This window comes from Carassius auratus, chromosome 7 (assembly GCF_003368295.1).
Source record: "Carassius auratus strain Wakin chromosome 7, ASM336829v1, whole genome shotgun sequence".
Taxonomy (NCBI): Eukaryota; Metazoa; Chordata; class Actinopteri; order Cypriniformes; family Cyprinidae; genus Carassius; species Carassius auratus.
In genome coordinates, this window is record NC_039249.1 from 30,212,746 (window position 1) to 30,234,635 (window position 21,890).

Sequence of the window (21,890 nt, forward strand, 5' to 3'; positions counted from 1 at the left end):
GCTGGATGCATTTGAATTAACACCATAGATATTAAAACAACAACAAAACAACTATCAAAATTTGATAGAATGTGACCTCAGTTTGTTCCCAGTTTCAGGTTTTGCGACCCAAAATGCAAAGATATACACTACTCTGAGATTTTGGACACATTTAGTTGCAATGTTTACATTATCTTAAAACTTTTTAAAACTCTCAGTTCCTTTCAAATATTCCAGTTGTGAAACAAAAGCAGCTAGAAAATGTCCAGCTTTCATGAGAACATGATCTTCTCCCATATGGAAATGTAATATGTGATATATATTGCTATATATGCTATAAGGCGATATGTAATTGTCACATTCTCTGGGTGGATGAAGATGCAAGTTTATCATGTTTATAAAATCCCCATAGTAATATTTACATGTACATATGTTAATATCTATATGATGATTTTTTTATTTACTATTATATGTACAGTAGCAACAATATAGGGCACAAATATATTTGTAATTATTTATATTTACATATGCAAATTTACTAAAGAAACATATATACAAAAATATGTTTATATGTACTGTATAATTTTATATACATCTATTTTATCTATCTATCTATCTATATAAAATCAGCAACAAATATGTCCAAAAATGTATTACACATACATAAATATACATACTGTTTTTGTATGGGCTAGATATGTACAGTATGCTAATGTATGAAACTGTTCCAATGTTTTCATATATATATATATATATATATATATATATATATATATATATATATATATATATATATATATATATATTCAATTGGACAATATATTTCACATATGTAAATTTAATAAATGTATGTTTTACATGTGCATATGAACAATGATGTTAAAAAAAAGGTCTGTGCAAATATTCATCATCTGCCAAAATGTAAATACGTCCGCCTCCGTCAAATCAACCATTTCTTAACCAACATTTTTCCTTCTCAACATGCACAATGACATACTACCATTCATTCAAATTATTAAAAGATTTATTAGTCTTGATGCAGGATTACGAGTCTAGACTACAACAAATGAGCTGGTACAACTCGCTTCAACAAAATAACACTGAAATCAGACGGGTACATTTCAACACAGAGGAGTGCATGCAGTAAATCACAGCTTTTGAAAGAGATACTTCCGGTAATGTCACTGGCTCAAATCAAAGCACATTGTTAAAGCATAGATGAGACAAAATATGTTCAAATGACTCCTTTTGCTCCCTGCGATCCAGTGCCTTAGACAGTGAGAACAATACAATTTAATTAAGAGTTATTGTTGGACAGCATGATCTGCAAATCTTTTCATTCATATAATGCTTTAGGATGCAGCTGGATGTCTGTAAGCAGACCTGTATGAATATATCAGCAATGACCTTAGGCTGCAAGAAAATACCAGCAGGATGATGACCCATATTCCAAATGTATAGTACAAGGAAACTCATGCTCAACATTTTCCTCTCCTCTAAACAAGAGAGAGCAAACTTCTCCCAGATACATTGAACATGCAAATGCAGTCCATTTGGAGATGGGTTAAAATGACAAGGGAAGAAAAGAAATAATTATTTATAAAATGCAATGTACAAGACCGCTGTGGAAATTGGAACAGGCAAAGGTGTATAGTTCAAAAGCTATTTCAGAATCAGCATCTTGTTAAGATCTGGAAACCTTCATTTCCGGTACATAACCATATCACAGTGAAATGAGAATGTTGCATTCATGCCATATAGGCATGTCTGTGCTGTGCTTCACAAACTGTGGGCAGAAAGAAGGAGAGAAAGAGCCGCTGCAAGAGTACATGCACTTTCATTGGTGCTCTTGCATAGATGTGTATAAAGCACATCATGGCATGTGACACTTTCCATGCCCAAAATGCCATCAGATATACCCTGTGTCACTCGAAAATATTGATTTGCACTTAAAAAAACAAATATGCATTGTATAAACATTTTCTGTTAAACTCTCTAGTCAGTATGCAATGCATCATCATATGTCTGTCACGATTTTGTTAAAACAGCTGTGACTAAATGATGCATAATGCTGGATAATATGGAGACAATTTCTGTCTCATTGTATGAAAAGTTGCAATTCAGTTGATAATTTAATAACAGGGCATGCATTTAAATGCTTAGCAATACTGAATTAGGAATTTTGTATTAGAAGTTATAGCTGTTCTGGTGTAATATGTGAATATACTCATCAGTGTTTGTTTGTAAGTTTACAGTGTTAGTATTTGAGGTCATGCATGTAGAACTGTGCAACCATCCGTATTTTACATGGCTATGTTGTTTGATGCAAATGCTGTTTAAACTGCAACATTATGCACCAGTAAATTAAATGTCTGTATCTTATTCCCATTGCTGTAAATAGTCCAAGTACCACCCAAACATTAGATGTTTAATGTCTAAATAAAACTGGTTGCATTAAAGCTGATGTTTGTTTTGATGTTAAATTTATTGCATATAGTGAGTCTACCCTTGTGAAAAAGAATTACACTTTAGCATAAACTTAACTTAATAAATAACTTATTACAGAAATAATATATAAAGTGCAAACAGAATTTCATTTCATTAATGTCTTTAAAATATGATTAAAGTGTATTGCTGAATATACTGAAAAGCATTTATGGTACTAAATTAAGCTTTAATGTAATCGAAATATGTAAATCAAGTATTTAACTAAATATATCTGTGAATACACATTTGTGATGAAGTTGCAATATATTATAAATAATAATAAAATAAGATATATTTATATATAATATTGAATATGATCAAGTACTTTACATGTGCTTTAGTATGTTAGGCAACACATCAAAATAAGTGTACAGTACTTCTTTAAACACAACAAAAAAATTATTAAACAAAATGATTTAAAATGTAATTATTTGAAACTTATAATCATTACAAAGTGAACTTTGTAAAGTATACTCTCTTCAAATATACTTATTACAAGTACAGTAAAAAAAAACATACAATGGTTTTCAATACAATTAAGTTTACTTCTTTTTTCACAAGGGTAGACATGCCATACATATGAATGTTTGGCCCACTAATGACAGACGGGGGGGGAGTGTGTCTTTAAAACAGTTTGAAAACAACAGAATTACAGTATTTATGAAATCCTCTTCGTTCTGCTACAGGTGCAGAAATCACCCACTTCACCTTTTTTTAATTAGAGCACTTCTCTCATGATTGACTGAGTGCCTGTGGCATTTTTTTCCCTCTTGGCAATATTCACGTGTTTCCACAAACCATTTAAATGGGGATCATATCAAATAGTTTACATTTTAATCAGTGCATTGGCGCAGACAGAATGTGAAAGAATTCACAATTTTCTCATGCAACCAACTGACTATAGTCAACTAATAATTATTTGTAATTTCTGTTGGCTGTTCAACACTTTGTGATCGCTAATGTTTGTTAGGGGTTGTTGACAGATTATGCATTCAGGCTAGACACAACAGAATGACACAGAGCGCAAGAATCTCAAGACACATTTTAAAAAGGTATTTTTCTGTAAACAACTCATTTTCATTTGATGTCTTGATAATGCTCATGGTGTGAGATGCTTAAAAGACATCGTGAATCACCCTGTGTGCATGAGAATGGTTGTGTTGCCGATGTCTCAAAGGTGATGGATTTGAAGATGCAGCTTATCAAAAAGGGTTGTATCATTACAAACTGCCAAACAGCGCTCTGTCAGCATGCTAATTCAAGCGCCACCGCTAAAATATTTCAAACTAGTCATCCTGACTAATCGACTAGCCATATGATGACCATTCTCACACTCCCATTTATGTCTTTACATCAAGATGATGATGATTTTAGCAATGAACTATGCATATTTGTCCAGAAAAACCAAAGCAAACTCTTTTAGTCAATGTACATGCTATTATCTATAGATTGGCTATTCATATTACATTGTATTGTATGTTTCTCAGCATTTCTGATTCAGTTCTCGTGGAGTCCAGGAATGAAAAGAGCCCAAAGGCAGGCAGAGCAAGGTCTTCAAAACTCTGAAGGTCATACAAAACAGCAGAATGCAGAAGTGGCCTTGTGAAGTTGAAAAGAGTCAGCAGGGATCAGAAGGCCTGGTCCTGATGGGAATTCAATGTATTGTCTGCTCGTATGCGAAGCAGAGGGGAAAAGGACTCCGGTTTGCATGCTGGGAGAGCAGTCACGGTGTCAAGGGCAAGATCAGACACCAAGATCCAAACCGTCAGTCATGTATGAACAGCTTACGAATGAACAAAACGTAGTCAGGATGATAGTGTATACTGTATGTTGTGGCAGAGCAGCCCTGTCCCAGCTCTGTTTCAGTACTGTGGAGGTGTACAGGGCTGAGTGTTATTCAGGTGTGTTGGCGATGGAGCTGGGGGTTGAATTCAGCACTGGGTTTATGGGCGGTATGGCCTTGTGACTGAAGTACTCCACTACCTGTTTAGGCACCTCCGCTAGGACACACTTTGCCAGAGCAGCTGGTGAAGCCTGAAAAAGAGCAAATCAACCAAATTCATGGTAAATTGTGTTCAAACAAAGGCATGAGGAAAGTATAGTTTGTAAGTTAAATTGTTTGGGAGAGAGCCAAGCAGCAGGCTGTTGAGAGTATTTACATATGTTTAATCCTCACTTCTCTAAAATGACTGTTTTTTCTTCTTCTTTTCTTTCTGGCTGTGTACATTAGTGAAGGGAACAAACAGCTCTTATGGAGAAACTGTGAAGCTCTAAGAGCCATTTCTGTCCGAATGCACCACTGGCTTATTCTGATTTCCCTCATTGCCTGCTTCATCCACCCTCATATCATGCCATTAATGCAATGTATGTCTTTTTTTTTTTTAGATCATTACTGCCTATGAAAGTAAAAAATAAAAATAAATAAAAAATATGGTCACACTTTATTTTAGGGTCCAATTCTCACTATTAACTAACCATTAACTATGAATTTTGCCTCAATTAACCCCTTATCTGCTGCTTATTAATAGTTTATAAGGTAGTTGTTAAGTTTAGGGTATTGTGTAGGATTATGGATGTCATGCATTATATGTACTTTATAAGCACTAATAAACAGCCAATATGTTAATAATAGACATGCTAATAAGCAACTACTTATTAGTGTGAATTGGACCCTATACTAAAGTGTTACCAAAAATATATATAATTGCAACTTCTTATCTCCCAAATGTGTCAATATATCTGGCAATACAACTCTAAAACTGAAACACTGTCTTACAGTATATTTCACAATGTGATATCTCAAAATTGCAATTTTATTTCTTGTAATCTTGACTTTATTTTTCTGAATTTATAACTTTATATTTCACATTTGAAAATGTATAATTTATTATATTATATATAAACATGACCCTGAACCACAAAAACAGTCTTAAGTGTCATTTGTCTTTAAAGTAAATAAATGAATAAATAAGGTCTCCAATGATGTATGTTTTATTAGGATCGAACAATATTTGACCGATATACAACTATTTGAAAATCTGGAATCTGAGGGTGCAAAAAAATCAAAATACTGAGAAAATCGCCTTTGAAGTTGTCCAAATGAATTCTTAGCAATGCATATTACTAATCAAAAATTAAGTTTTGATATATTTACAGTAGGGAATTTACAAAATACCTTCACTGAACATGATCTTTACTTAACCTGTTAATTGTCACCCCGTCCAGTATACGGGACGCCTACGTTGACTATACTATATTACAATCAAATTTAATCTAATCTTGACAAACTATATATCGTTGGAAAGGTCTAAGACTCCCAAATATAAATTATGCCAATATTTTTTGTTAAAAATTATGTAGGAAAAGTAATGGATCAATTTATGACAAGAGTGCACCCTCAGAAATCTACATTACAAAAGGAGCTTTGACCTTTGTTTAAAAATAAGACTTCCTCGTTGCCTTTTTCTCTATCACATTTTAGAAATCATCAGAAGTTATATATCACTTGAAAACATAAAATCTCAAAATTCATCCTTTAAAACCCATTTTAAAATCAGACATTGCATTACCATGTAAATGGCACATCAAAATCATGTTACAAAATGTTTTCAGTTATGAATTATAAAAATTTAGATTTGTATCATGCACATTCAAGTCTATTTTCAAAAATGTGAGTGACAGTAAACAGGTTAATATCATTGTAATAATCATTGTAATAATACAATGGTTTTTTGGCTATCGCTACAAATATACCCCAGCGACTTAAGACTTTTATTATATTATAATTATATTATAGTCTCAGTTTATGTCTCAAAATGTGATCTATTAAAATTTATCTCACCTTTTTTATACTTTACCTACGTGTTTCTTATAGTGTGAGGATGAAAACTGCAAACATAAATTGTTATTTAACTGTTGTTGTTTTTTATATATTAATTTATATTAATAATGTATTTTCTAGATTATTACTGTTTATGAAGGCCTATTTTCTCCCCAGAGTAAACAGAGTAATTTATTTTTAATTCTTAAGCATAACTCTGCAGATCCATTCTTTCTAAGTACAAGATCTATAGGAACTACAGGATCTACAATAAAGCATCTACCTTCATTTTCAAATTCCCAGTGACTAAGAACTGAAAAAAAAAACTAACCGTTTTGAAGTCTCTGAAGGGCACAAACTGTACGATGTCCCTCAAGACGGGTTCCCCTTTAGGTGAGCGCAGGACTCCATCATCTCCATCAAGGATCTGCATGTCTGTGAAGTCTGCGTTTCCCACTCCCACAATAATGATGGACATAGGTTGGTAGGAAGCCCGAACAATGGCCTCCCGTGTATCGGCCATGTCTGTTACCACCCCGTCTGTGAGGATCAGCAGGATATGATACAGCTGACAGAGAAAAGGACTGTTATTAGTTATATTGTCTGATTAATACAATGCTATAAACATGCCTGGAGCTTCACCCACTAACATGATCCTCATGTTGTTCTAAACCAGTTTTCTTATTTTATAGTGGTAAAAATCAATATGTTAAACTTTAAAAGTCTCTGAAAGGTGCAAAAAAATCACCACAAATGATTCTTAAAAAATTCTACAGAGCAGAAAAAATTACATAATTTTGGTTTGGAATAGCATGAGAGTGAATATATAAACTGAATTTTAATTTATAGTGAACTGTTCCTTTAAATGTCTAGATAGTAATGAACAGAATATTGGATGCCCTTCTAAAACAGGCAGTCAGAGGGCTAAAATTAGCAATATTTACTGGCCTGAACATCCCAGAGGTCCTGTCAACATTAAACATGCAATATCTACAGTTTGAATGAATGGCCTGGTTTCTGAACATTGATCTCACTGAGCTCATTTACTGAAAAATGATCGCTTTTGGGGAAGGGGTGATGTAAGATTAAATAATAAATGAAGATCATCACAAGGACATAGTGTGTAGAAGACAGCAAAGAAATAGAGCAATGCATAGATAATTGCTATGCTTGAGGGCAAATATTTGACCCGAGACCATTAAATGACACGTAAAGGGACTTAATAGAACTCTAAATTGATTGTGGCTGTGTTAATTACCAAAGCAGCTCGCGAGATAATCAGCTAAAAAAAACTTTAAGCGGTTTCATTTGGACCTACATTACAAAGGTTATGTGAACAAAACTTTAGACAGAAGATAAAAACCCAAAAGAATAGACAGGAAAAATAATTAAACCACTTTAAAGAGCAGCATGTCAGCGCAAAATCCATTTTTAACTCAATTTTCACCTGACATCTATACACTAAATTCATGTCACCATGCATATTTCCCCCTTGAATTTTTACATTAAGTAGACATAAAGTCCTTTCTTTGAAATGTATTTCCTAATTAACTTTATTGAAAGGACAAACACGTCAATGCAAATTTGAAAAGGGTAGAAACCATCACAGCAATTTGATTGATGCATTAACCCTGCAATATTACCTTATTCAGAAAGGTGCAAATAATGAATTCTATACTAAATATTCTTTAGATTGATTATCCAACAAGCAGAAGGATAAAGTGATAGAACCAAATATCTTAAATTGCAGTACAATATTAACTCTGTAAAGTCAATGTGACTAAAGACTGAACTTGCAAACATGCATTTCTGAAATCCAACCTTAGAGTAACATTAACCTATACTATACTATATATTAACAGAACTTACGCTGTTGTCATTATATTTCTGATTCAAGCAGAAACTTTTTATCATTAACTAGTCAGTTATGACAACATAGGGGGTTCACTTGGGAGCCCCAATCCTCTCTGACTTTAAAAGAAAACGTCACTATAATTTGGCAAGTAAATTTTGCATACCTGAGACACTCCCTGTACATACGGATATAAATATGTGATCGGTACATTCACTCAGCAGATTTTTACTTCGGAGCTGAGTGGACGATAGTGCTTGATCTCTACATAGCCCTTTACTCATGTGACTGGAAATAACTGATCCTGGTTGGCGTTACAGTACAAACAGTGGTATCACTGCCCCTGGGCACTTCAACTGCAAGAGCAGTTTCTCTAAAAGAGCAAATTACAGTCGGTTCATATCTTTTTAAAGATGCTGTTCCGTCCGTGTCCTCTTGGTTACTGTTGTTACCTGTCCTCTATTGACGGATACGATTGTTGTCTTCAGTGTCTGGGCATCCAACACACTGAAGCTGCATTCGTGGATGACTCATGCGTTCATTGCGAGCATATGAGCATGGTTTCATTGCAATCTGTCACAAGCAGGGGACTGCTGGTTGGAGCTCTGGGAGATGTGAGGGTCAGTAAGAGCTTTTCCGCTGGGCATGTCACTGCCGACCCACGAGAACAAAAATTCACTCCCAAATCCTGATATGTGCATGGCACTGTGGTACACTCCATGTGACCATCCCGCTGATGTGTCGCCGCTCATTCAGCCCATGGACAGACCTTGCCTTTCTACAAGCCGGGATGCCCTTAGAACAAGTGTCCTGGCATATCGTTGTCACAAGGTATCCCTCCAGTGCAGACTGGGGCACTACATGGAATGTGCAGGCAGCCTCAAAGTTCTGGATGGGGCCTCAACTGCTTTGGCACATCAACTTCCCTGAGCTGTTTGCAGTACATCTTGCCTTATGGCAGTTCCGGCCACTGCTACAGGAAAAGCATGTGTTGATCTGCACAGACAACACTTCAGCTGTCTCGTACATCAACCCAACAGGGTGGTTTAAGATCATGTCGCATTTCACACCTCGTCCGTCATCTACTCCTCTGAAATCAGATGTGGCTCAAGTCGCTGTGTGCCATCCACGTGCTCAATGGGGGTGCTCAATCGTGCCGCCAATGCTCTCTCATGACCGCTCACATTCACCGGGGAATGGCAACTCCATCCCAAGACTATCCAGTTGGTCTGGAGTCAATTGGGAGAAGCCCAGGTAGACCTGTTTGCTTCCCAAGAGTCCTTCCACTGCCAGCTGTGTTACTCCCTGACCGTGGCCCCCATCGGCACAGATGCACTGGCACACAGATGGCCTCAGGCTCTAGACAAGTATGCATGTCCCCCGGTTAGCCTTCTCGCACAGACACGTGCAAGGTCATGGAGGATGAGGAACAGGTCTTTCTGGTTGCATTGTACTGACCTATCCGGACCTGGTTTTCAGAAACTCATGGTCCTTGCAACAGCATCTCCCTGGTGCATTCCTCTAAGAAAGGACCTTCTTTGCACCATATGGCACCCATGTTCAGATCTCTTGGATCTCCATATGTGGCTCCTGGGTGGGATGCAGCAGACTTAAATGATCTGCCACCGGCGGTGGTAAACATAATCACCCAGGCTAGAGCTCCCTCAATGAGGCAAGCATATGCTCTGAAGTGGAGTCTGTTCATGAACTGGTGTTCTTCTTGCCTAGAAGACCACTGAAGATGCACAATTGGAGTATGGCTTTCATTCCGGCAAGAAAGGTTAGAGCATAGGTTGTCACCCTCCACCTTGAAAGTATATGTGGCTGCTATCATAGCACATCATGATGCAGTGGATGGCTGGTCCTTGTGAATCACAATCTCATTGTCAGGTTCCTGAGGGTTAAAGTCTCCCCTGGTGCCCTCCTAAGATCTCGCTACTGTCCTGGCAGGCCTTCAAAGGGATCCCTTTGAGCCACTGGACTCAGACTAAGACAGCGTTACTAACTGTGCTTAATTCCATCAAGAGGGTTGAGGAACTCCAAGCATTTTCAGTGAGCAAAGAGTGCCTTGTTTTGAATAGTGGATGCCATTGCCTTGGCTTAACATGGGGGTGAGGGCTCATTCTAAACCTCTCTGGCAGACATCTGTAAATCTGCGGGCTGGGGGGCACAGAACACCTACATGAGATTTTACAGTCTCTGCATTGAGCCGGATTCTTCTTGTGTGTTGGGTAACATGTAAGGTGTCATGCTTGCTGAGCCATTACCCCTCCCCCGGGGATGCGAGCGCCTTTTCCTCCTCCAGTAAGTTCCCCTGTCTGCAAATTCTGTTTGAGTATTCTCCGGCAACCCCTGCAGTCAGACTGAGCAGAGTGGTCTGACGCCAGGCCCAGTATTGGTGTTGGTTTGCCTGAGTTTCCGGTCAGTCCCTTTACTGGGCTAGGTGTCCATATGGTTTGATTCCCTGCAGTCCCCCAATCCCATATGTGTATTCTTCCACAGTAAGGTTTCCCTCTCAGTGAACCCGTGTCTTCCCTTTGACAGACCATTCTGTCAGTCTCTGCTGGCACCCGTTCCTCCCTACTCCTAGGTAGGACCTGCCCCAGAGACCCATTCCATACGTAGTTCTGCCCCAGGCCTGGGACAGTCCTCATCAGTGTCTGTACATGATACCTCTCTATGGGCAGGATGGGGTCTCTGTAGCACCCTTTTCCAGAAGGCTAGCTTCCCCTTCTTTACTGCCGCACTGTAAACAACAAACAGGAAAGGTGTGAAGAAAAAGAATCTAAATTTTCTGGTGGAAAAAAAAATTCTGTCATAGGAACAGCGGCTTGGCTATCTCCAGCTGCAATGTACTCACCTTTTGATCCCTGCTGGTGCCAAGGTCAGAAAATTAGCTCTGGGACGTTGGGAGGGTTTTGACCTTTGCATAGCATTTGTCTTACATGTGCTGCTTGTCAATATTTGCAGTGCTACAAGGTTGTGACTGGGTTCAGGTTGTGTCGCTTTCCATGGACCCCCTATGTCATCTATGTCATCACGACATAACTCGTTGTGACCAACAGATAGGGAGCATCTCGGTTGTGTACATAACCTGCGTTCCCTGATGGAGGGAACAGAGACGTTATATCCCCCTGCCACAACCTTGAACCATCGCTGTCCTCAGCTCCTTGGCATAAAACTTGAAGAGTGGATGCACCTGTCGTCTATTTATAACCATATGAACAGGAAGTGGCTCAAGTATGCAAATTCCACTAGCCAAATTTCATTGCCATTTTCTATTAAAGTTAGAGAGCATTAGATTTTTGAAAAGATTGTTTTTAAATTTCAAACATTAAAAAATAAAATTGATTAATTTGTTTATATATAAGTAATTTTTTAAATCTAATTTGTAGTTAAAGTATATGCATTACAGTGGTGGAGAAACACTGTACAGTATCAGTGAAGTATACCAGATCATCATAGTCTTTTATATCATCTACAACATAGAATCCACTGAGGAGTTTCCCCTTGCAAATAGCCACAAGAAACACTTTTCTGGCCGTGTTTCCGCCATTACCTGATTGCATAATTCCTCCGTGTTTATTTTTAATGAATTTCCCCTTCAGTGCTGTGCCATAAACAGAAACTTTAAAGCAACTCACAGAAGCATCTTTGATGGGTTCTTTCCCAGCCGCCAGCTTAGCTATTCTGTTGATGATGGGAGCCACATTAGTGGGACCGTAGAGCTGGATCTTGGGCAGGCAGTTCTGGTAGGCTTCCACGACCCCCTGGATCTCTGATCAGAGAGAGAGGGGACACGACTATCAATTCTGTTCTGGAGGCTTATTTGTATTTCTCTCTCTGCCTTGAAAGGCTTCTGAGAGCAATGCTGAAGTATTGGCAGTGAAAGCAACAGATTTTGGGATCAAGAGACTGACTTGGAACTCTCCATTTTCTGCAGAAACGTGAAAGGACTGAAGCAAGCCCATGATTTTCTACAGTCTTCACACATTCTCTTTGAGTGTTAAAAGAACTGTTCACCCAGAAATTAAAATTCGGTCATTATTTACTCACCCTCATGCTGTTCCAAAACCATATGACTTTACTTGAAGCCTTTATGTATAATGCATTATAAAAATATTCATAATGTATGTTGCAATGCATTATAGCTTTTCACAAATAATTGAAACCAAAGTTAAATAAATAATAATATTTTCTGATTACTTATTGCATCTGAATTTGTTTGTTTGTTATGTGCATTATGCATTATACTTTCTAAAGGTATAACAATGAATAGATAAGTATTATAATTTATTATAGCTCTGGTGACAAATATTCCACATCATACAATGAATTATAAGGTGCATTACATAGCGCATTCAAAAATAATTGAAACCAAAGTTAAATGCATAATAACATTTGCAGATTCCTTGTTGTATCTGAAATTTGTTGTTTTTCATGTGTATTGTGCATTATATTATCTAAAGGTGAACAATTAACAGATTGGCGTATTAGAATGCATTATAGCTGTGGTTGCAAATATTCTAGATCATAAAATGATTTATAAGGTGCATCATATAAATACAAATATTTATAATAATTTTAACCAAAGTAAAATGCATAATTATATTAGCAGATTCCTTTTTACATCAGAAATTAGTTGTTTGTCATGTGCATTGTGCATTATATTTTCTAAAGGTGTAACAATGAATAGATAAGTATTGTAATGTATTACACAATGCATAATAATTTTTTTTTTTTTTTTTTATAATGCATTATATAAAAAGGCTTTAAGAGTAAACGTTACTAACTTTTCTTTGTCTGGGCCACACAAAAGCAGAAATGTTAGAGAATGTTCAGTTCACTCTTTTCCATATTAAAAAAGTAACTGGAGTCTAAATTGTTTAGCTACAATATAATATGAGCATTATAAATATTCAGAAACAATATAGTATACTGTATGTGACTTACAGTCTAAAAGAAATGGCCTAAACCCTACTAAAATATCCAGTTTAAACTGGTTTGTTCGTGTTTTTAAACATGGCAGCTAGCAGTTCGTCTAGTCCAGCTTAACTACCTTGAGCTTAACCAACTGGTTTGTTGCTAATCCAAAATGGTCAACCAGCATGTACCAGCAAATGAGTAGCGTAGACTAACCTGCTACCAGCTTCAAAACACAATTAGGATCTTAAACTAGAATCTCTTGCCATCTTATTCACACTTATGTCAATCAACAGATTTAATGTGCATTGATTGGTCTGTTGACGGCAGGTTTGATGATAACACTGATATAAAACCTGTCTCAGCCTTAAAGGCAAATAATACTTGGATGGATGTTGACAGTAAAGGGTAAGATTTTCTGTAAATAAAACATATTTGGATCTGTTCCTCACACAAAGATGGCTTCAGGAGAAAGTTGTGCACAAGTCATATGGGATCACTTTTATGAAACATTTATAGTGCTTTAAAAAAAAAAAAAAAAAATAGTGGCCATTCCTCAAGATTTCTTCTTTTGTGTTCCACAGAACAAAGTAAGACCTACAGTATACAGTTTAAAAATCAGTTAGGATAAAAGTAAATATTGACAGACACAGTGTCTCTGTTCTGTTCCCGTGAGATGTTCCCTCACTTACTAACATACAAAGTGTTTGTCGCTCTTACCTTCACATTCATCATCCTCTGGGTTGAAATTGATGGCAAAGTCATGAGACACCTGTAGTTTGGAATAGAAAATCACATAGTAAGGCTTTGTTTATTCTGCTTCAACCTGTTTAGCATGCTATCACATACCTGGTTTCTGGTTAAAAACCTAATTCAAGGTCATAAATCCTGCTGCTGAAGGAAGGCTATAAATCATGCTGTGCTAATTTGCATGTTTCTAAGAAAAAATACTTTCTGCAACACTATGCATGAAATGACCTAATGATGATTCTAAAACAAAATAGCATCCTCCCTACAGATTTTCCATTGCAAGCAACAACCACTGTGGGCCCCCTCTGGTACTTTTGTACACATTTCATTGTAATTGATTTTCATTTGTTGACAAAGACATTCTGAATATAACTATATTTATTATATTTCCTTGAAAATGAAATAAAGCTCATAGCTAGTGCAGTGCAATCTGCCTGTACAAACAGAGCATAAAATGAAATCCTGTGACAGTTTACTGTCAACAATTAGGGAAGCCTTTGCAAGCTGTTAAATTTTTTTAAATCTGTAAGAATAGCCCCTTTTTTTTGTAAAGATTGTTGTTTCATGAGAGTCTGTTAATAAAATTAAAACTAATAAAGATATGGCTTTGCATATTTGAGATAGACAGGGCCAGAGACTGTGGTTTGCTTCTCCAACTGGTCTACAAAATATAGAAAATGGTACAGTAGATACTTCCACATTTAGAAATTATATACTAGTAGACCACCCTTTTGAAAAGGAAAAGCATATATGTTTGCATATAACATAATCTTAATGAAGTAAAAGGTGTACTTAAAGAAAAACACTTTAATGACTGTAACACAATTAAGTACATAATTCATGTCAAATTAAAGGTTTTACATTAAAGTAAATTTTTAATCGTTTTTTTTTCTCCATGCTTTACATGTATTAAATAAAAAGCACATGTAAAGTACTTGACTGTAATTTTAATGTACTTCAATATTACATGTACATGTATTACTATGTACTAAATTGCAACTGCATCATTACAAATGTGTTTTACACATATATTTAAATATATGACACACACGTTTCGATATAAATTACATTACATAAGTATATTTTAGTTTACCATAAATGCTTGTCAGTATATTCACCAGTACACAATCAGGTAAACAACAGACGTAATCACAAAATTACATAAAGATGTACGTAAGTAAGCACTATTACATGAATTGAGACGGTATTACGCTCTTATACAATATAACATAACAACATACACTCATACTTTCTTTTAAAGTATATTATTTCTATAATAAGTACTCTTTTTAAAAGTATGCTAAATGATACTTCCTTTTTCACAAGGGGCTGTATTCACTGTGAATCTGTTCATGCTTCTCACACAGAGTTTTACTATGTACTGCAAAATCTACTAACAAGCATGCATAAACTAAAATATACTTTAATGTAATTTCTGTTGAGACTTTCAAGCCATGTGTATAAATATACTTGTAATTCTGAACGTTTTCTACTATTTTTTCACATGCTAATCTATAAAGTATATACAAAAATTGGTGTTTTACCTCATAATTCGGTGGAATTCTTGCCCCAAAGCCCAAAGCAGAGAATCGTTTGTCACTGGGATCAGATAAATACATTCATTAGTAAATAAAACAACACATTGCGAAGAGAGAGTAAAAAAAGGGCAAAAGAGCAAATAACATGAACATCTCACAAATTGGCAATGTTTCCTTATTAAAGTTTTTTACCAGCATTTGCCCATAATACAGCTTTCACCCTACTTTGAATAGATAAAAATATATATATTTTTTTCTCCAGTTGATTATAGTCTATAAAAACATGAGCCAGTTGCTGAAGGAGATACTCAAGGAGGAAATTGGGTTCTCACTTTTCTCTTCGAAACTGCAGCAATGGTAATATTCAGTTCAGGTGATTTTCTGGCCAGAACATATACTAAAGTTAATCTTGATGCTCCAACTCTCCCGGTTTTATTCTTAAATTATATTTATGCATTTAGCAGACGCTTTTATCCAAAGCGACTTACAGTGCATTCAGGCTATCATTTTTTTCCTGACATGCATTCCCTGGGAATCGTACCCACAACCTTGCACTGCTAATGCAATCCTCTACCACTTGAGCCACAGGAACACAACCTATGATCCAAACCTATGATCATGATGCTTTAATTTTATGGTGTATTGTGATTAAAATTTTAGCCCTTAAAGCTTTTGGAGGAACAGTGTCTTTGTGAAGTTCTTTTTTTTTTTTTTTTTGGAAAACAGGGTGAATATTGAGGATGCGGTCGTTTTTGCAGCAGTTATGCTTTTGGACACAGTCCCTCTTAGTGCTTGACTGTCCCTATAATTCTCTTTTGGTTTTTGCCCACTTTTTTGCCTAAAGTAATAGTCATATTTGTAAAGCTGTTAAGATTACAAACTGTCCTGTTAAACAGGCTCTCATGAGTTTTTGAAAGTACATTTCACCCACAGCTTTTGACTAAACACATATAGACAATGAAAACACATTTACTCACCCTCAAGTCGTTCCAAATCTGTATGTTCATTTCTTCTGCTGAACACAAAGATATTTTGAAGAATATTGGTAAGTAAATGGCTACAGTAACTGTTCAGTAGAAATGGTTGTTGGTAGCCATTGACTTTTATAGCATGGAAAAAAATACTATAGAATTCAATAGCAAACAGCAACTGTTGCCAGAAGTCTTAAAACATATTATTTTGTGTTCAGCAGAAGAAATTATAACATTTTCATTTTTAGGTGAACTATCCCTTTAACGCCTACAATAATGGGCTTAAAACATTATTTTCTCCAAACTCTTAGATCCTTTTTTAAATGTTTTATTTATCCAAATCTTTCCACATAATCCCACAAAGGCTTATTATCAACAAATACCCCACCAGCATAACAAGGTTCAAATATCAAAGGTACTAGGGCAGGAATCCTCAAATCTGGACCTTTCCAGCAGAGTTTAGCTCTAACCCTAATCAAACACATCTGAGCACGCTAATCAGTGCCAATCAATGTCTTTGGGATCATTAGAAAATCACAGGCAGGTGACTTTGATCAGGGTTGGAGCTAAACTCTGCAGCGAATTGGACCTCCAGGGCAAGATTTGAGGAAGGGGGCACTAGGGTGAACGTGGTGTACAGCTGAGGGCAGAGGTGTGTGTAAGCTCATCATCATATATATGGAGAGTGTTGGAGAGATGAAAGTGACTCCAGAGGGAGAGGGGAAGGCACAGACGCAGCAGGACAGCAGATTCACACAGCTGATCACTCAACAGGCGACAACTCACAGCCGTGTGATGGAGAGAGGAAGGGTATCATGGGGTCAGATTTACAGAGCCGTGCAGCAGAGAGCTGAGAAATGAAAAACACGATAACCACAGGCACAGAGCTTGTCTTTCACTTGCTAATGTAAGCTAGATGAGGTAGCAACATTCTGATAGCTGTCACCAGAGGCCACTAATGCCAGCCAATCAATGCCACTTTCTTTTGCTCCAAAACCTGAGGTGTGATTTGAATGAACTGCAGTTGAGCCAAGTGTGTGTATATTTTCACAAATAGCATTAATGAATAAAGCTAGTCCAATAATCCACTAAACTGAGTGTGCAGAACTTTTATTAAGTGCAAGGTTGTTCTTCATTCAGAACTGAATTGGAGTTGAATAGTGAAGTAGCAAACAGGAAGCAGAATTCCGAATAGAATATGAATTTAAGGAAGTATTTCATTAAAATTCCATAGCAATCCAAATGACTGATGTTTAACTAAGAAAGACAAACTTTGAATGCTTCACAAAGTCTTGTTTATTTTTTTATAATTTTTATCTAAAAGTCTTTGAAGTTTAAAGGTATTATAGGCCTAAAGAAGAGAATACTGATATCAAGATAGATTTGTATTTAGTATTTCAACAAATAAATTATCCTTTGTGAACAAGGGTGCAACACAATTTCCCAGAATGCATTATGTTGCATTATGTAAATGTATAATCTTTATGTAAAATGCATTATAAATACTGCATTAGATATAAAGGCTTTAAAGTTACCTAATAAACTAACTAAAAATATTTGTAAAAAACTGAAAGTAGTTTTAAGGATTTTTTTTTTTTTTACATACTAAAATAAATATAAAAAAATGTAAAAAAAAAAAAAAAAAACAACAACACACATTTTAACTAATCAACTTGTTTAAAATATTAACAAAAACAATAAAAGTATATCAACAATACAAAAATGTACACTGACAGAGACATGTTGAACCCACAGTTTCTAAAACAGACAGAATTAAACATTATCAAATAAACCATACTCACAACCAATCCTTACAGCAGATCACGTGACTCTTGAGCATATATGGATTATCAATGCAATCTATCTAAAAATATGTCCTTCTCGGTTTCCTGCGAATGGACAGAACTCTGGACCCATGTGTTGCTCAGCTGACTCTCCTCACATTAACATGTTTAGTTGCCTGAAGACATCATGCTGTGACAGCTATAGAGAATGTTCCTTCAAGCTGATCCATGAAGTGACATACACTAATCTCTGACATGATGTAATCTTAATAATCACATTTTAGCTGAAGTTAACAAGAGCTATTTGGCTATGATAATTTGTTTAACATAATGAAGAAAAGAGTGATTACTGAGATACGCCCATGAGAAGATAACATGGAGACAAATATGACAGCTGTTCAATCCTTTTTCAACTCTTGACTTCCAGCCATTTCAGGCACAACTAAACCCAAACAAGACTGCCAAATGTTCTCTAAATTTGTAAAGGCATCAAAAACTTTAAGATGAGCTTTTACAACTTGCTGGATAGTGGCAGGCAAATCAAATTTACATGGAAATACACTCAAAAGGGAGATATTATGAAATTTATTTAACATTTAAAAAGGTGATTTTCATAGTAAATTTTCAACTTTTCGGATGATTGGCCCTATTTTAACAATGTAGGCACATGGTCTGAAGTATGTGGCTCAGGTGCACTTAGATGAATCCACTTTTGCTAGTTTAATGACAGAATTGTCTAAAAGAGTTGGACATCTTTTCTTAATGAGTCATGGGTGTGTTTTGAGCTTAACATGAAATAAACCAATCAGAGTTCTCCTTTTCCCTTTACAAGCCAGGAGCGTTGCACCATGGCAGATTGGCTATTTACATGGTGGAATTTGCAAGAGCAATGACTGAATGCTTCTCCAGAGAGGAAACGGAGCTGTTCGTTTGCAAGGTAAAAGCATACATAATAATAATATTTTACATTTTAATCCTTTCATTTTAATATTTGGCATGTTTCTGTCATGCTGCACGTCCCTGGGTGTGTAATAGGCCTATTACACATTGTTTTACTTTACAATAACAATAGACTTTAATACATTAACTAATATTAACTAATTGAACCTTATTGTAAAGTGTTACAATTACTTGTTAATAACGTATATACTATGTTCCCAAAAACACTGTTAAATTAAACAGAAAAGCAAGCAGGTGAGCATGATTTGGCATGGCAGCCAATACAAATAATAATAATTTCCTTACCTAAACCCTGCGTTTGGACCAGATCGGTTGCAGAATCACGTGCTTCTGAAATAATTATATTTTTCTATATAGTTTAGTAGTTGGCTTTCTCTGTGTTATACGTGGCGGCTTTTCAAGCATGAAGTTTTATTTAAATTCTGAATAAAACATTGTAGGCTATACAGCATGCAAAGACTGCTCCCTTTAAATTTATTAAAAACTGTCACTCATTCATCACAATCTAACAAAGTAAAAAAAAATACAATGAACGTGACTACATGATGACACTTTTAAATGTATGAAAGCATGAAAGAACCAAAGTCTCTTTAAGACAAGTCATGTCACTCAAAGGCCATCTTTGAATCGCCTCTCAGGCATCCGAGTGCAGCTCCTATCTCTTTGAATGGGGAAACATCAAATTCTCCAAAACGGTTCACTAAGCTTAGGATTAAATTTCATATTTTAACAGCAAAGAAATCTGACAACAACTGTCATAAATGTTGTTACTTTTGCTCAAATAGCATTTTAAAAAGCTTATTTCTCAGGCTAGATCAGCCGGTGCGTGTGCGCAGTCCTAAGAGCACGTCTCAGAGCGCTCACTGTTTCTACAGCAACCGGGACGCTTCTAATGGCAGCTGCAGTGACCCACTGACTTTACTGATTAGCGGTTGGCTCTTTCATTAAGAAGGCAGGGTTTCCTGTGATTGAGTGGCCATCTTGAGCATTGCATTTTTCCCCATTAAAAACTATAAGACTGACATGTCTTGGGTATTCTATAGTCTTTGATGGACCCAGCACTGGACAAAAAAATGGTGACTGGAGCAGTGATTGAGTGGATTCCAACCTAAACACCTCTGATTGGCCATTGTGTTTTAGAAGCCAACAAATATCTCTGTGATTGGCTACATTGCTCACCTCTGCGAAAATGCATTGTAAAATTATTTGACGCTTTCCAAAGAAGAAGATACACTGGATTGTTTGCCAAATCTGTTCGTTATGATATTATTATGAAGAAAACATAGGTTGTGAGCAGCTTTTCCATCTAAAAGCAAGCAGATTCAACAGCAGGCAGATGTATTGATAAGACTCTAATCCATGCTATACTCAAGTCCAACCATCCCGTTCGGTCTAAAGGGGGGGCACAGGGATGTCCATGGGGGGTCAAGTCCCCCCAACCCCCCCTCTGGCGCCGGGCCTGGGCAGAGTGCACGTGCATTGTGGACCCATCTATAGGCGCACATTACTAGTGCGTTCCTTAAATAACAAAAATACTGCACCGTTGACTTTAGACCAAGGTACTGGTGCCAACAATGCGTCTGAACACACCTCATCTTCAGATCAAACAGACAAAAACGATCAAACAAATAGTTTATCTATCAAGTCTATCAAGTTTTTATTCATTATTAATTTTAGGTCGACCTAAGTAGACCTAAGGACAGAGTAGACAACCTTAGACAAAAAGTGTACTATATTAATAATAATAAAATAAGTGTACTTGAATAACTTTTTTTAATGATATACACACACATTATTGATGCCTGTGTATATAATGAAATAAAAGCCAACATCACTTATTCACAGCAAAAAATGTTGGGTTGTTTTGTTAACCCAACCATTGGGTTACACACATTGGGTCAATGTGTTGGGTTATCTTAAAATTTTTTGGGTATTTATTTTTCGTCGTTGGGTTATTTTTAGTTATAACCCAACTGTTGAGTTAAATATGTTTCCCGCTTCACTCCTGTTCAAATTTTAACGGTTGAGTCAGAGACTCAGCTCAGACATCAGTGGCAGCCTGCCTGATTATGAAGGGTAAGTAAATGTTAATATAATCGTATGATGTATATAACTATCATAACATTAAGTAATGTGTCTGATACGTTAATTATTGTTTTGTTTATACGTTAAAAATGTTGTAATTACCTTTAGTCCGTTTGTTTCCCCCAGATAATCAGATCGATTGTAAATGAATGCTATTCCTGTTTGTTCGCCAGTATTAATACACTAAGAGATTAGCTGCAAAAAATGTTTAGACACGTATTACTTAAAGTTAATAAAAATGTTAGAAGCCGCACGGAACAATTTATCGGATCGGACCAGTGAAAGAAGCTGCTCGAGCTGAGCTCACACACATCAGTCATGCGACAGACAGCAGACTCCGCGAGAATCGTTTGAATGAACCTGCAATTTTCTGTTATAAAAGTTCAAAACCCAGACGAAAGAAAAAGGCGCTGTCGTGAGGCAATCCGCTTTTTCAGCTAAAATTTATACCAGTGCCCCAAATGTAGATATTCGTCTTAGTGCACCAGCACTAATTAATTGTACTGTAAAAGTGTTTTTTATGATTTATTCATATTGAATATTGTTATACATCTATTGGAATATCCTATAATTACAGCAGTATCTCTTATGAAGCTAGATTGATTGACATGTTTTTTTTTTTAAATGTGTTTATACTCGTTTTAGACAATGGACTTTTTCGGGAAGGAAAAAAATGCATCAATAGAATTTCTGCCTGTTAACTGAAATATTTCTAGGTAAGTGAACTATTTAAATTAATGA

The 21,890-nt window shown here is 36.1% G+C and overlaps 1 protein-coding gene across 2 annotated transcripts in view; it reads right to left on the minus strand.

Moving 5' to 3' along the window:
• Positions 1–3,017: 3,017 nt before the first annotated feature.
• cpne7 (copine VII) overlaps positions 3,018–21,890 on the minus strand; it is a 56,457-nt gene continuing 37,584 nt past the window's right edge. For both annotated transcript variants that reach the window (XM_026268392.1, XM_026268391.1), the window contains 5 exons: positions 15,356–15,410; positions 13,782–13,833; positions 11,783–11,916; positions 6,618–6,854; positions 3,018–4,500 (listed from right to left, as the gene is read on the minus strand). In XM_026268392.1, the coding sequence (XP_026124177.1) occupies positions 4,360–4,500; positions 6,618–6,854; positions 11,783–11,916; positions 13,782–13,833; positions 15,356–15,410 (619 nt within the window). In that variant the 3' untranslated portion in view covers positions 3,018–4,359. The remainder of the gene's footprint in view (positions 4,501–6,617; positions 6,855–11,782; positions 11,917–13,781; positions 13,834–15,355; positions 15,411–21,890) is intronic.